Genomic DNA, 15,573 nt, shown 5'->3' with positions numbered 1-15,573 from the left:
GACGTCAGGCGGCCCCTTAAATAGCAGCGCTGCCGCCTCTGCCCCGGCACTTCCCGCGGAGGCGAGAGCCGGAGCCGCCGCCGTCCGAGCCCCGCGCCGAGCCCCGAGCCGAGCCGCGCCCGCCGGGGATGGGAGCCGCGGCGGCGGGGCCGCGGGCGCGCAGGGGCCGAGGCGGCGGGCGCAGCCCCCCGGGGCGGCCCGGCCGCGCCGCCGCGTAGCCGCGGGACATGCCGGAGCGGCCGCGCGGGCTGCGGGGCGCCGCCGCCGCGGGGCCCCGGGGGCAGCGGCGCGCCCCGCCGAGCCGCGCCGGGCCGGGCCGCGCCATGCCCGGCGGCGCGGCCCCATGGAGCCATGGCGCATAGGGCGCCGAGCGGGCGGGCCCCGGCTGCGGCTCCGGCTCCGTCCCGGCGGCTGGCGCGGAGGGTCCTCGTCCTCTTCACGCTGTCGCTCTCCTGCTCCTACCTCTGCTACAGCCTCCTCTGCTGCTGCGGCGGCCCCGCCGCGCCCCGCGCCCGCTGCGCGCCCGCCCGCAGCGCCGCCGCCGCCAAGAAACTTCTGCAGAAGTCGCGGCCGTGCGGGCGGCCCCCCCCCGCCGAGCCCCCGGGCAGCGCCGCGCCCGCCCGCCGCCCGCGGGAGCCCCCCGCGCCGCCGGCCCGCAGCCCCCCGGGGCCGGCCCGCCCGGGCGCCAAGCGCCTGCCGCAGGCCATCGTGGTGGGCGTCAAGAAGGGCGGCACCCGCGCCGTGCTGGAGTTCATCCGGGTGCACCCCGACGTGCGCGCCCTGGGCACCGAGCCCCACTTCTTCGACAGGAACTACGACCGCGGGCTGGAGTGGTACAGGTGAGGGCGGCGCTGCCGGGCCGGCCCCCGCCCGCCCGGGCGACCCTGCGCGGCGTCCCTGCCCGGCCCGGACGGCCCCGGCCGGTCCCCCCGCCCTCTCCCCTCCCGGTGGCGGACCCGGGGTGTCGCGGCGGGTGCTGCCACGTCCCTCGGCGCCGGCATCGGCGGAGCCGGCGGTGCGGGAGCGGGGCGGGAGCGGGCGGGCCGGTCGGCACGGGCGGGCTCCGTTGCGCTGCCGGCGGAGCCTGTCGCCCGGCCGCACTCCGGGAGTTTTTCCTCCTCCTGCTGCAGCGCCGAGCGGCGCCGGGGCCGGGCTGGCTCCGGGCAGGGCAGCCGTGCCCCAGCCCTGCGCGGCTCGTCCCTCCCGGCTGTGGGAACATGGCTGCTGGAGCCCAAGCCAGCGCTGCGGCTGCAACCGCCCGAGCCCCAGCCCTGCCGGGAACGGGGTCTGGAGCCGGGACGGTAACAGGTTTCCCATCCTGTCTGAGGAAGCGTCCTGTCCCAGTTGACTGCGTGAAGGGGCCTCCAAAACACGAGTGAATGACTAGCCCACGGGACGTCTGCCCTCCCTACGGCCCCACTCGGTGTGCCTCAGCATCCTTCTGCCATGAGGTTTTATCTCTGGCTCTGAGACGGGCAGTCCCTGTCCTCTGCCGTCTTGTCTCTCGGAACTCAGATAAGTGCGGGTCTATCTGAGATCTCTAATACTTTGCAGAGAACAGCGAGTGCGTCTCCAGCAGGACATGGTGGCATTTTAATTTCAGTAAAGGCTTTAGTGAGGAGCTTGGGGGTGCTCATGGAGAGGCAGCGAGTACTGCGTGTGAGCAAGTCACAGCGCCCGTGGGCTCATCCCCTGCCCGTGGCCCTGCACTCGGTGCTGCAGGCAGTTCACCCCCTTCTCCCCCGTGGTGTCCGACCCAGTGTACCGGTGGTTGGTTGCTGTGCTGTTGTGGAGCGCTGCAGGAGCTCTGGGCTGCTGTTGGGCAGGGCCATGGCACTTCTGCTGGGCATCAGCCTCAGGAGGCAGAGTAGGGCTTGGTCTGGCCCCCAGGCACCTATGAGCTCGAAACAGGGGAAAGGATGCCTGGCACGGTCAGTGCGTCAGAGCATCATGGCAGGTTGTGGGAGGCAGCTCATGGGGCCACACACCAAGCTCGCTTGCCCTTCCGTCACAGCAGCGGTTTCCCAGCAGAGATGTCCCCTGTTCCAGAGCAGGGCAGTGCTCGTCAGCTGCCAAACGTGTTGGGAGGCACCGCTCACTCCCAGCTCTGCAGGGGTCCTGGTTTGTCTCCTTGCTGGGCAGGTGTGAGTCGTGCCTGTGGCGTGAGGGTGCTGGTTTCTGACCATGAGCAGGTCGGAGCTGCTCTGAGCAGCACCTGCCTGCTGGGCACAGGGCTGGTGCTCCGGCCCTTGTAACTGGGGTTCATGCCCGGGGAGGCAGCTCAGGGACTGCACGGGGAGGGCTGTCTGCAGATACAGGCAGGTCTGCTGCCTTGTGTTGTACTTGGGTCACAGTGGACCTTGCAGCCGGGAATGTTTGGCTCCTTTTGCAGCGGTACTGGTGGCCAATGACAGGAGAGCCAGGACAGGTGTGGATGAAGCTGGCTGAGGTTGTTTCCCGCTCCTAAGCTGTCCTGCAGCATGCCGAGTTCCTCCTGCCCTTTAGAGAGCAGCTGCAGCAATGTCCTTCACCTGCTCTTGCCCCGCAGCAGGTCTATGTCATTCCCCCACCCTCCTCCCTGACATCAGACACTGCCACCCATCCTACATCACCTAAAAGCAAACAGCTGGGAGCAGCTCTGCAATACAGGCGTGTAAGGACAGGAGCAGCAGTAGTTTGTCTAAAGGGCATCCAGAGTAGCAGGACAGGCGATGGAGCAGCACGTGGGTCCTGATTGAGCCTGTCTCTCAGAGGGGAGCTGCGTGTGCTCAGCACCTGGCTGGGAAGCAGCCCCCCCAATCCTGAGCTGGGGTCCCCCCCATGCAGTCCTTGGCCCTGTGAGCTCTCCGGGCTCTTGTGCTCCCCATGCGTATGGTCGGTGTGGGGAGTCCAGGGCTGGGACCCTCACAGGCAGCACAGGACCAAACCTCGTGGCACTGCTCCTGCAGAAGTGGTCGTGGCTCCTTGCAGGAGGGCTGGGGCCACAGAGCCCAGCCAGGGCAGCACTTGCCAACACCTGTCTGAATGAAGGGAAGGGGCTGTGCCCTGGGACATACCCCACCTGGGGTACGTAAGGGCACCCATGGGCACCTGGTGTGGTGCTGCTCCAGGAAGCCCTGTCCCCCTCCCACACACACTTTGGCACTGAGGGGCTGCGGCAGTGAGCACCGAGCAGCCGACCTCCTGCCCTGAGCTGTGGTTCAGCCTGGGATCCTCCATGTGAAGGGACTCATCTGTGACTGGGAGGGATACAGCCTGTGACAGTGAGTGGCAGTGGTGACGGGCAGCTGCTGAGCGAGGCGGGGGCAGCGATGGGAGCACAGCCGGGTGAGCAGCGTGCTGTCCGGGACCTGGCTTTGTATCTGGATCGATGGAGAGATCATGCCGGAGCAGTGGAGCCTCCAAATTAGTTCAGCTAAAACAATTAAATGACACTTCCCTGGTTTTATTACTTTTATTTTTTAACCTCACAAATGTGCCAAAACTTAAGCACAGAGGCTGCTAATGTATAAAACGTGGAATTGATTTTCCTCCTTGCAAGTGGAGCAATTAAATGTGGAACAGGTCTAACCTGCAGCCTGATGAGCTCCTGTCGCTCTGCCAAGAGGCCAGGGAGCAGGAGAGCAGGGTCCTGCTGATGGCTGTGTCCCGGGGAAGGGCAGAGCTGCTGCCGTGAAGAGCTGGCTGTGAAGGGCTGCCCCGCCGGGACCCCGGGGTGGGGAGGCTGCTCCTGGCAGGAGCCAGAGGCCGTCCCCAGCTGCCAGCCAGGGAGAGGTGATGCTGCTGTACTTGGGGAGCACCATGGTGTGCTGGGGTCTCTGCAGGTAGCCCAGAGTGCAGACCCCTTGGAAAGGCAAAGGTAAAGGCTTCCCCCATCAGCAGAGACTTTGCTTGCAGGAGCCCCTGGCTGCTGCGATAGCCGAGTGCCCAGTCTGGCCCTATCCTTCCCATTTCGTGCCTCGGCGGGGAGCCGAGCGGAGGGACCAAGTAAGTCTTTGATGCAGTTGAGAGCAGTGTGAGAGCTGAGCCCCTCTGATGCTCTGAAAACATCAGTTCCTGTTTTTTCCACATTTTCCTCTGCCCTGGAGTTGGTCTGACGTGGAGGTGGCAGAACCAGCGGGAGGGGACATCTCCTCCTGATCCGCCTGTCCTTGCTGTCTCCAAATGTTGTGCTTGCTCACAGCTGCTGTTTTCATGGTGCCTCCTGTCTTAGCTCCTGTCATTGCCCCGGGCAGCCTTGGCTCCCTCCGCTCCGGGAGATGGCACGCTGGGCAGAGCCAGACCCCTCTGCTTTCCCCCGTGCCAGACCACCACCCAGGAGCTGCCTGCTCACCCACTTCAGACCCAAAACACCCGTGCCGTTTCCAATTCCCATCAGCCTCTCTAATCCACCTCATTAGCTACAGATACACTACAGGAAAGGTATTTTTAGCAAGATCTGTTTTAAGACAACTGAAACCAAACAGCCAGCTACTGGGGAATATCGATTCATTACCAATCCTGGACTAAATGTTCAATAGAGAGCTTTTCCTGCTGCAGGTAGTGCGTGCCAATAACCTTCAATATTTTCCAGAACACAGGGAAGACAGTGCCATTTCATTTGGAGTTAACTTTGAGTGGTGACTCTGTAATTACAGCATCTTGGGGTGTACTTTTCCTCCCTAGGATTCCTCAGTAACCCTGTCAGATGGTCCAGAGTTATTTTCACAGAGAGGGGCTTTTCCTAGCAGGTCTGGCTGGCGGCTGAGCCCAGCTCCTGCCTGGCAGGCTCTCCTGTGCCTCTGCCTGCAGGAGCTGAGCCAGGAGGTGGGTGCTGGCACAGGGGAGAGCCCCGTCTGGTTCCGATGCACGTCCACCTGCCTGAGTCCTGTTGCAGGGACAGCACTTGGGCCAAGCCTGGGCTTCCCCACGTGCTGGTGCAACAGGTCCGTGGGGGCACCCACGCTGCCGGGGCTCTGCCCTGTGCCCCCTGCGCTGCGTTTGGTTTTGGGATGCTCCTGGGGCCGCAGCAGCACGAAGAGCACTGCCGGCGTCTGAGCGGTGGGCCCTGCGGCTGTGCTGGGGGAGCAGCCCCTGCCAGCTGGGGAGCATTGCTGTGCCATCCCTGCATCCCTGTGCCTGTGGGAGGGAGAGGAGGGAGTGGGCAAACCCGGCTCCTGCACTCCGCCTCGCTAATTGCTCTCTGCTAATGGCCAGGTTGGCTCACACACAAATGTGAGCCCATTAGGCTTTGCCCAACAACGTGGACTGTTTTGTGGGCTTGACTGACAGTGCATTTTGCTAAAGTTAATTAGTAAGAAGAGAGGAAGGCAGCAAGCTTCAAGGATGCTTTGAAATTTCCTTGACTTCAGAGAATGCCCTGGCTCTGAGGAATGGGTACAAAACCTCCAGCAGAGACTTTCGTGTGAAGAGCTGCCCTGCAGGCAGCGTGTTCCCTGGTCACTGCCTTGCCTACATCTGCCCACAGGCAGCGGTCCTGCTCTTCCCTCCTCTGGGTGGGCCCAGGTGCTGTGGAGACCCTCGCTCAGGCCTTGGGAGGGCTTCCCCTGCTGAGGTGCTGGGAGAAATGCAGGGAGGTAAATCCACACAGGGCGCCAAGCCTTCAATATTAATGATGCATGTTCTTGCTCTGTCTTCCATGACCTTGTTTGTAAACGCTGCAATTTGTTCTAACCTTCACTTTGGTAGCACGAAATCCAGCTCATAACCTGGCACGGCCGTGGGCACGGATGCTTCATGAAGCTGACAGGAGAAGGACACCAGTCCCTGGTGACCTTGGGTGTTGGGTGTCCCTCGCGGGGGTCAGTCACTGTCTGCGGTATCTGCACGCAGTGTGTGCTCTGGGGACAGCTGGGGTGTGCATGCTGCCTGCTGCCGCCAGGCTGGGAGCAGGGCCCAGAGCAGGCTCCCGGGGCAGACGGTACCCGAGACCCTCTGGCAGCACAGCAGCCACCCAGGCACGTGGCTGGCAGCACCCGGCCCTTTTGGGTGTCTGCAGCCCTAGATCCTCCGCATGATGACTGTGTCCCAGTTGTGTCCCCAGCAGCAGGCACGTTAGACATGGACGGAGTCACTCTTTCTCAGCGCTGGCATGTGATGTGGGGTCTCCAGGACCCGCTGGTGGGTTGGTGTGGTTTGTTCTTGGTGCTGGCACGTTGTCCCATCCATTTGCACACTCCAGAGCACTGGAAGATCACCAAGTGGGCAACGTATCTCTGACACTAGCCTTTAACTAGGGAATCACTGCAGCAGCTGGGGCATATTAGGTGATTTTTTAAAATTAATATTCATTTTTAAAGTTTTACTTATGGAAGGAGTTGCCTTGGAAATGAGAGAGAGGGAGACCCCAGCCTTTCTCCATGAGCCACGGGGCCTCACCCAGTAGCTGGGCTCACGCTGGTCTGGAGTACGTGCACTCCGGTGCGCTGTCTGCCCCAACCCAGCAGTAGTGGCAGGGCAGGTGAGCTGGGCTCTGCGAGCACTGCACTGGGAAGCCCTCGCCTCCCGCTGCTTCCCAGCTGCGGTCCCATCAGCACTGGCCTTGGGCTTATTGGGCTCTCAGTCGGTGCTGGACAGTTATTTAGGAAGAGGGGAGTTACATGATGGTTTGTGTTTCTGAAGGGTGTCAGCAGCACGCCCTTTGGAAAAGATTTTGTTGACTTAAAGGACACCGCAAATCTCTGGAGCATTTAAATGATTAAAAATGAATCAGCAACAAAGTTAATTACTGTGTTCACACTGCTTTTATGCATTGAAATGTCCCTCATTAGCTGTCTGTGAGCACTGGTATAAATTCTTTGAACATAAACATTTATTAAAGGCAGCTGATCCATCATTAAATCTGAGGCTGCCTTAGCGCAGGGCAGTGGCAGCAGGGATGCGGGGCTGGGCTAGCCACTGCCTGGGCCACGGTCCCTTGGGGTGGTGTTTCCCCGGGGCGGACGTGGTGCATCTCTCAAACCGTGCGGGCTGGGAGGACGCAGCGAGTCCATCCCGCTCAGCGTTGCAGGAGCGCTGCTCCCAGGGCCAGCCCTCTCCCGGACTCCGTTATTGTAGTGCTGCCAGCCTTAGCGGGTCAGGGGAGGGGACGTGGCAGCGGCACCGGGGGGACCCAGGCTGGGGGATTTCTGTTTGCCCCCTGAACTCCTCGCAGGAGTCTTTCACTGCGAAGCACCAGCTGTGCTGCTCTCAGCCGGGGTGTCGTGTGTCCTAGATGTCCGCTGCAATGTCATTCAGCTGGGGAGAGTTTTTTGTCTTCCTCACACCTCAGTTTCTCGCATGGTTGACCCAGTTTTGCTTAAACTTCCGTGTAGCTTTGCTTGAGCTTTCGGCCACTGATGCATCCACAGTCCTGCTGAGCCCAGCAGGGCTGGGCCACCAGCTGAGAGCCAGTGGTGGCTGTCAGCTGTGTGCACCCACAGCACGGCACAGCGTGGCATGGCATGGCATGGCATGGCATGGCGTGGCACAGCACAGCCCCCATGGCAGCGGGCTGGGAGCTCAGGGCTGGGCTCCTGCTGCAGTGCTGACTCCTTTGCAGCAGCTGGGCTCGCTCCGCCATTGCCAGTGGGATTCTGCCTGTGCCTTCCCCTGCTCCTGACGGGGCAGTCCGGCAGGCAGCCCTCCCACACAGCTCCAGTCGAGGGGGCGAGGGGCAGGCTGTGGTGTGGGGAGGGGACCTGCCACCGGGTCAAGGTGGAGTGGTCCCATGGGACCATCCTGATGCCAGTCTGCGCTCTTGGAAGAGTTTCTGTGCTCGTCTCTGCCACGTTGAGCTGCAGCTGGAGACACGCTTGCAGCCTACCCTTTTCCCAGCTCCCCGGTGCCACACGGAGCAGTGACCCTCGTCGCTGCCCCAACACCATGTAAGCCCCAGCCAGTCCAGCCCCAACGAGAGGGCGGCGAGCGGGTGCTTGCTTGTGCTGGAGGATTTTGGCTCCCAGCCTGGTGGGCTCCCCTCTCCCTGCCTGCACACAGGCAGTGTTCCCAGATGCAGCCGCTGAGCCTGCGACATCAGCTGGAAGAGGGAAAGCGCACAACATCACAAGAGGCAGCACCTGGGTTTTTTGCCAAATTAAACAGTTTGTTTTTATGCCAATGAGTGGATGGAGTCCAGGATTACGCACACGTCAGTCTCTAGCCTCCGAGGAGAGCCCAGGATGCGCCTGCCACGTCCTCGCACGCAGCAAGCTGCAGCAGGCAAATATTTACCTGGGAGCTGCCCCGCTCTCCTCCGCGCTCTGCAAGCTGGATGGAGGGGCCGGTGCTGTAACGGGATTATCAGATGGGCGCTCTCCCCACGCACGCTTATCTGCAATATCTCAATCGTCTGATGAATTTTTGTACAAATTCCTCCCTGGGAGAGTGTTTCACGCATGTTCAACATCAAAGCAGCACAGCCAGCGAGGGAGCACATGTTTCTTTAATGTGGGAGTGTTGTAGGGGCCGCAGGGTGCCCAAAGGCAGATTATAAGAAAATTAATAATTCAGGTCTAGGAAAGGTGCTGGTAAAAAGTTAACTCCTTCAGGGTGAGGTGCTGCCTTCGCACTGGCACAGCTGCAGCTGGGGCCAGGCTCTCCGCTGCTGCCACCCCACAGCTGTGGGGCCGTGGAGGCTACCCAGGGACGTGCCAGCTCCCAGGCCCCATGGGGCAAAGTGATGCTGGTTCAGCCACATCAGGGGACAGCAGCTCTCCTGGGGCCATGCCAGCGACTGGATGTACCTGACATGTGTCCCCTCTCCAGTAACATGGGCAAATGCAACCGCTAAATCTGCAGGTTGGAAAGGAGCGTAAATGTCCATATCAAATGGCACTAAAGGGCTTTAAGAATTGAGTAACTATAATGAAAACAATCTCTAATTCAAGAGGAATTAATGCTGTCTGTCCAGCCAGAGTAATGCATTGAGCAGGGGATTTGGCTGGTGCCAGCAATGCCCGCTGCTCCCCCCTGGTATGCCCAGCAGGTCCTGCTGCGTGGGAGCCCCCAGCCCCAGGGGAGTGTTTGTAGGGGCACCGTTGAGCACACGTGCCTGCAGCCCCCGACTGATGGACTGTCCTGGGGGGAGCTGTGATGCCCGTGATAATTAAATGCCCCTGTTGGTCAGAGCTTCAGCCTCCTTAACAAGAGCAATGAAAAGCAAATGAAGTGAAAAGCCTGTGGCTGCTGAACGGCATCTGTGGGGAACGAGGGGTGAGCTGCATCCCAGCATTACTGCTGGGAAGAGCTTCCGACACCTCCCACCGAGGCTTGTCCCTCCTCAGAGGGGACCCATCACATGCATCCCTGGAGCGATGCTCCACGGGCCAAGGCCGTGTCTCTGGTCTGGCAGCTGTGGGTGGGTGTGGGCAGCAGAGCAGGCAGCAGCTCTCATCTGGGCAGGGAGCCCGGGCTGGGGCAAAGCACAGCACCCTCTGCAAAGAGCAGCAGGGCTGGGCCGGTGCTGGGCATATTCATGACCCTCCCTTGTGGTTTTTCTCTCCCAGGCAGTGGGAGGGAGCCGGGTGCAGGGGAGGGACAGGCTGCTCTGCTCTCCAGCCCACAGCATTGCTGCAAGGCCAGAGTGGAGTTTGCTCCACTACGATGTCCCTAATGATTTCTGTGCAGAGCTGCCCCAGTATTCACTCAGCATCAGCATTTTTGACCTCCTCCGTTTCTGCTGCATCGCAGATTCCCATCACCAGGATACAGTGCAGATGGCTTGTGCAGAAAGCCTTGGTGTTTCTCCAGGCTGACCATGCTGATGGGGAGAGCACTGGTGTGACACCAGCATGGGCAGCACTGTCACGCTGCGGGGAACTGGAGGGGCCTTGGAGGGGAGGGCTGGGGCTGAGGGAAGCAGTCTCATGCTGCCCTCCCAGACCACCAAAGCCACCCCCCGCCCCTCCCACGGCAGAGGCACCCCCCCAGCTCCACCATCACAGGGGGACCCATTATCTAGTGAGGTCGTGTGGGCAGCCACTCCATCCCCTTCCCAGCAACACCATCCTCATCCCTGGTGCAGGAGGAGGCAGCCGCTGACCATCCCTCGGCACCCAGCAGCTCTCTCAAGAACGGCAGCTTTGGTGTCTCCTCTCTGCACCCCACAAGTGCTCCAGCCATCCTTCCACATCGGTGTCGCTGGTGCATCACCGTCGCCATGCTGGTGTCAGCTCTGGCACCGCCTGGCAGCAGCTCGTGCAGCATGTGCCAGGAGCCGGTGCTGAGCCTGGCTGGGGATCTTCAGCAAAGTCGCAGGCACCCAGGACAGATCCCCGAAGCAGCAGGAGCGGCTCCTGCCTGAGCCCTGGCTGTGTGGCACCGAGAGCCAGCTACCGAGAGCCGGCTACCAAGAGCTTTGACACCTAAACACACGAGTCTTGGGCTTAAAACTATGTGACATGCTATTTGTATGCAAATAACTCTGTGAATGCAGAAGTCCAAAAATATCATTTTAAAGTCAGCTGTAATTAAGTTTGCAGTGCATTCCCCCACTCTTGCAGCCCTGGGGATCCCACCGTTAACATAAAGATGAATGCTTGGGTGACATTTCTCCCCCTTGCATGCTTTCACTGGTGATTTATTTATCTATTCGGGTTGTGTTTTGTTGTCTCAGCAGTCTCTGTTGTTCAGGAGCAGCAAACACTGGGAGTCCATTTATAAAAAAACAACTCTTGTCTCATTTCAGTAATTTACTATGCAGAGATTTTGTGTTTTTCATAATGGATTAGAACCTGTAATTTCATTTTTTGAATACATGGACCTAATAGCTCAGGTAATGAAAGTCTAACAAGCCTGAAGATGAGCCATTAATGAAACAGCAGGTTTATGATTCTCCACCAATATATCGTAATAGTGAATCACTTATAAAGCTGTCCCGTGCTGATTTATGATGAAACTTGTTTGTGATACGGAGATACAGCTGTGGTGCCAGCCGCTAAATTAGCATTTCCTGACAGTCATTAAACAATGGGAATCGTAATCGGGATTTACAGGGTTTGAAGCGGAGCGGTGGGAAAGGCCAATTAAGCCACATCCGTGCTCAGGTACCTCTGTAAAACAGCCCTGTTAATTTATGCTAATGAACTAGTTCATTCTCTTTCAAATGAGGAAACTGGTCAAGAGCGTGTGAGGGTGTGTGGGCTGGCTGCCCCAGGATGGGCAGCCCCTGTCCCCTCGCACAGCCCCCATCTCCCTGCCGAGGGGGCAGCAGGGTGGCAGCTCTGGGGCCACATGTGGCCTGGGGACCCTGTCCCTGTGCCAGCACCTGGGGGAGCGAGGATGGCCTCGGCCATCACCTCCTGTAGCTCCCCGGCAGCCTGGCACAGACCTCTGGGCACGTCTCTTTAGTATCTCTCCACGGGTCTCTTCCAGCTGCTCATCCAGTCCCCCTGGACCATGGTCTCTGCTTGTCCCCATGTCACCTTCACAAGGAGTGTCCTGGGTCCACTGGGGACCCACTGCCCTTGGTGCATGCTGCTGCCCCCCGCGATGCCCTGGGTCTTCCATCATGGTCCCCTTGTCACGCAGGATGTTGTGGGCTGCTGTCGTATCTCCTCCCAGTTAGGTCTTTCATGGAGTTTCTCACTGCAGAGCAAGCCCCAAAGCTGGTGGCTGTGGACCATGCTTTAGAGACCCTGCAATGACTTCTAGTTTCGGTCACTGGACTGATGCAGCTCTCAGAAACACCAGTGTTGCAGCATGCCAGCAAGGCAGCATGGCCGTGGCAGTTGTGCAGGGTTTATCCCATGAATAAATCAGTGCCTCGCTCTTTCCAGCTGAATTGATGCAGCCAGGGTTGCTGATGTTTGCTTTCCCTGACTGCTTCTGTCCCGAGGCCTCGCTGGGCTACCCAGACATCCGTAGCTCCAAGTCTATCAAAGTGACTCTTGTACCAGCTCCTCCCAGCCTCCTTCCCTGAATCCCCTTGCAGGGGTGAACACCCGCTGCGGTTCCCAGCTGGGGCAGACCCTGTCTGGGGGATGTGCATTGTCAGGGAACGGGGGGGCTCACAAGGAGTCCCACGAGCTGAGTTAACGCCGTGCTTGCTCACGCAGCGGCTGCTGCCAGTGCTATGGGTCTGCCAGGGTGTGGACGCGGCTGGAGGGCAGCAACCTCGCTGCCCAGTCCCCCTCACCGCAACATGCTTACTGTGCACCAAAGCACCTCCCTGGGTCCATGAGGGGAGCGAGCCAGCTGAGCTCGCCCCTTCCTCGGAAGAGCCCTGCTGTGCCCCCGGTAAGGTGCAGCGGGAGGTGACAGACCCGGGGACACCCCTGCTGCTCCCTGGGGTCCCTGTGGCCAGGCTGCCCATGGGCTCTCCGGCAGCCAGTGTGCTGCTCTGTGCTGGGCATGTGTGGGCGCCTCGTGTTGAACATATAGGCTCTGTTTTAAAATAAACACTCCTGGAGGCACTTTTCACAATTCCCCATACAGCTCTCCCCAGGCAGCGCCTGACCGTGCCTCTCAGCCTGTGTTCTGCTGCACAGCTGAATCCAAGCCAGCCAGTTTATGAACACAAGCCACCAACTTGCGCCACAAAGTGGGAAAAGTGGCAGATGCTTCTGAGCAATGAACATAATTGCAATAGAAGGTGCCCTTCCAGCCTGCGCCTCTCCCCGAGGGGCTGGGGCAGAAGGGCAGCGGCCCCAGGGCAGGCACCTGGCTCGCCGCGGCACTGCTGCTGGAAGGGCTCTTGTGTGCCCAGAGCTGCTGTGGCGGCAGCACGCTTCCCAGCATGGGTGCTGGTGCCAGTTGGTACCCACGGGGCACTGGCCTTGTCCTGGCTGCTGGCGCTTCCTGCCCACTCCTTGCCCATTCCCTGCCTGCTCCAGCCAGAGGACCTGCGGCACCATGAATCTGGCTGAGATGGATTTGATAGTTTACTCTAGTAATACAAGACCAATTTATAAATCTTTCCATCCCATTAGTTTTTATTTGATTTGGATGTTCACATGTCAAAGCAAATGATTTAATTAGTGCTAAGCTGGGCTGCAGAGACTCTACATTTTCCCCCAGTCTGGTGCTCCCTCCCTGGCCTTGCAGCCCAGCTCCCTGCACCAGAAACAGCTGGGTGTGTGCAGGACCCCATCTCGGAGCCACTGCGCCTGACCAAGCCCCCAGCAGGGTGGGTGATACCCTCATGGGCAAAAGCCCCATGGCCCTGGGCAGCCCCTTGCTCCCAGGTCCTGCCAGAGGAGCAGCACAGCGCCCGGGGATGCAGCCATCACTTCCCACAGCTTCTCGTGGTGGTGGCATCACACAGCCCCCACGCTCCTGCGTCCCGGCCCAGCAGCCGTTGCCCTCACTGGGCACAAGGGTTGCGTGCAGGCAGCACTGATTTCCCGCCCGCCTCCAGGATGAGGGCAGAAGGACGAGGGGACTGTGCTCCTGGTGGGTGCTGGAGGCCAGCACCCTGGCTCCTGGGCTAGCACTCTCCTCTGCCGCAGGCACAGTGCTCGCTGCGGTGCCGGCAGCACAGGGAGCATGGGAGCCAGAGCGTGCCGTAATGTGATCAGGGAGGAGAGACGCCACGTAATTGAAGTAATTCCAGAAGGAGCTGCTGTAATTTCTGTTGCAAATGGCAATGGGTGTAGGAATGGGGGGTGAAAGGCTGAGCACAGGCTCCAGCAGAGACTGTCTGCTGGGTAATGCATCCGTGCTAGCAAGCAGGGTGGGTGACAGGACCCGCTCCCCTTCCTGGCGGCAGACTGAGCTCCAGTGCTTTCCTTACATTGATAATGACTTTACCAACGATGGGGACGGAGCAGCCTGGGCTGCCTTGCAGCTCTGGGGTCCCTGGCAGGCTGGCTGTGCCCTTGCCCTCCATCCTGCCTGGCTCTGCCCTCCCGGGAGCCGAGCTTCTCTGCCTGCTGCTGTGCCAGCTGGGCTGCCGGTGCCCCATCCTCTGCGCTGGGGTCCCTTGGGGCTGGGATGGACCCTGGGAGATGGTCATGGCCAGGGGCCCTCTGCAGCGCTGCAAGAGGGAGCTGCGCCTGCCTTGTCCTGCTGGGAGAGGACACCACACCAGCCCCACACTGCGGACACCACCTCCCAGTGCCACGCCTCACTTGGCTCCTTTCTCACCATCACCCTCTGCTTCGCTTGCAGGAGCCTGATGCCACGAACGCTTGACAGCCAGATCACAGTGGAGAAGACCCCCAGCTACTTCGTCACCAAGGAGGCACCACGGCGAATCTTCAACATGTCCCGGGACACGAAGCTGATCGTGGTGGTGAGGAACCCGGTCACCCGGGCCATCTCGGACTACACACAGACGCTTTCGAAGAAGCCAGACATCCCCACTTTCGAGGGGCTGTCCTTCCGCAACCGCAGCCTGGGGCTGGTGGACACATCCTGGAATGCCATCCGCATTGGGATGTATGCCGTGCACCTGGAGAGCTGGCTTCAGTATTTCCCCCTCTCCCAGATCCACTTTGTCAGCGGGGAGAAGCTGATCACGGACCCAGCCGGGGAGATGGGCAAAGTCCAGGATTTCCTGGGCATCAAACGGGTTATCACGGACAAGCACTTCTACTTCAACAAGACAAAAGGTTTTCCTTGCCTGAAAAAGTCAGAGAGCAGTGGCTTGCCTCGCTGCCTGGGCAAGTCCAAAGGCAGGACTCACGTGCAGATAGACCCCGAGGTGATCGAGCAGCTTCGGGACTTTTATAGACCTTATAATATCAAATTCTATGAAACAGTCGGGCAGGACTTCAGGTGGGAATAAGCGTCTGGGAGCAGAGCCGCGGTGACGTGAGGCTGCAGTCTTCCATGAAGGGGGCCCAGGGGGGCTGGAGCCAGGACCCCCCAGCCAGCCCGTTGTGCCCAGAATCTGTGAGCAGAGGCAGGCAAGGGGCTTTCCCAACCCTCGGGAGGCTGGGATGCTCCGGTGCAAGCCGAGATGGGGGAAGACACAGAGTCCTGCCGCAGCCACGGGGGATGAGTGCCCGGCAGGCACTGGCCATCGCGGCAGGTCAGTGGTGCTGTGGCTCACTCCGTGGGGTCCCATTTGCTTTTACTGCCATGCGGTCCCTGGGGCCATGGTGATGGCCCTGTCTTGCAGCCCATTTGCAGGCTGCGCCAAGGCACATCCCTCCTCTGTGTCTCAAAGCAAACCGGTGCTCCCGGGCACCCTCCGACTGCGAGCAGCGGCCGTGGGGCTGTCCCTGCAGGGCCACATCCCGCCGCAGTGCTGGGGCGGGCAGAGCTCTGGATGCTCCGCTTTGCCTTTCGTCACTTAAGCACAGCGTGTAACCATGAGGACAGTGAGATGTATCTGCTTGAAAAAGAAGTCTATGAAAAATGTTGTTCCAATATTTTGTCCTGTGAATAAAGCACAGAATCCTGCTGTTACGGGTACTTTAGTGGCACTAGTTTCCTTGTTCAGCATGTGATCCCTTTGTGTAAATAAAAGCGGCTACCACTGGTCCGTATGAATGGGCATTTCTTAGGGCAAGGCTGGGCAGCCCCGTGCTGCACCGCTGCCCGTGCAGCGCTGCCGAGGGCCATGCAAAGCCCCACTGCAGCCAGGGGTCAGGCGACGTGGCGGGCATGGGGCTCAGGGCAGGACAGCCTGGCGCGGCAAGGAGGGGA

General features: G+C 60.1%; 1 protein-coding gene across 1 annotated transcript; it reads left to right on the top strand.

Annotated features, from left to right (window-relative positions):
* Positions 1-351: 351 nt before the first annotated feature.
* Positions 352-15,290, top strand: HS3ST2 (heparan sulfate-glucosamine 3-sulfotransferase 2; the record flags this gene model as incomplete). Its single annotated transcript, XM_082311807.1, has 2 exons — positions 352-839; positions 14,089-15,290. The coding sequence occupies 2 exons, from the start codon at positions 352-354 to the stop codon at positions 14,705-14,707; spliced, it is 1,107 nt and encodes a 368-aa protein (XP_082167933.1). The 3' UTR covers positions 14,708-15,290.
* Positions 15,291-15,573: the final 283 nt, after the last annotated feature.

Source organism: Platalea leucorodia (assembly GCF_965183815.1).
Source record: "Platalea leucorodia genome assembly, chromosome: 5".
Taxonomy (NCBI): Eukaryota; Metazoa; Chordata; class Aves; order Pelecaniformes; family Threskiornithidae; genus Platalea; species Platalea leucorodia.
This window is presented reverse-complemented; position numbering and strand designations above follow the sequence as displayed.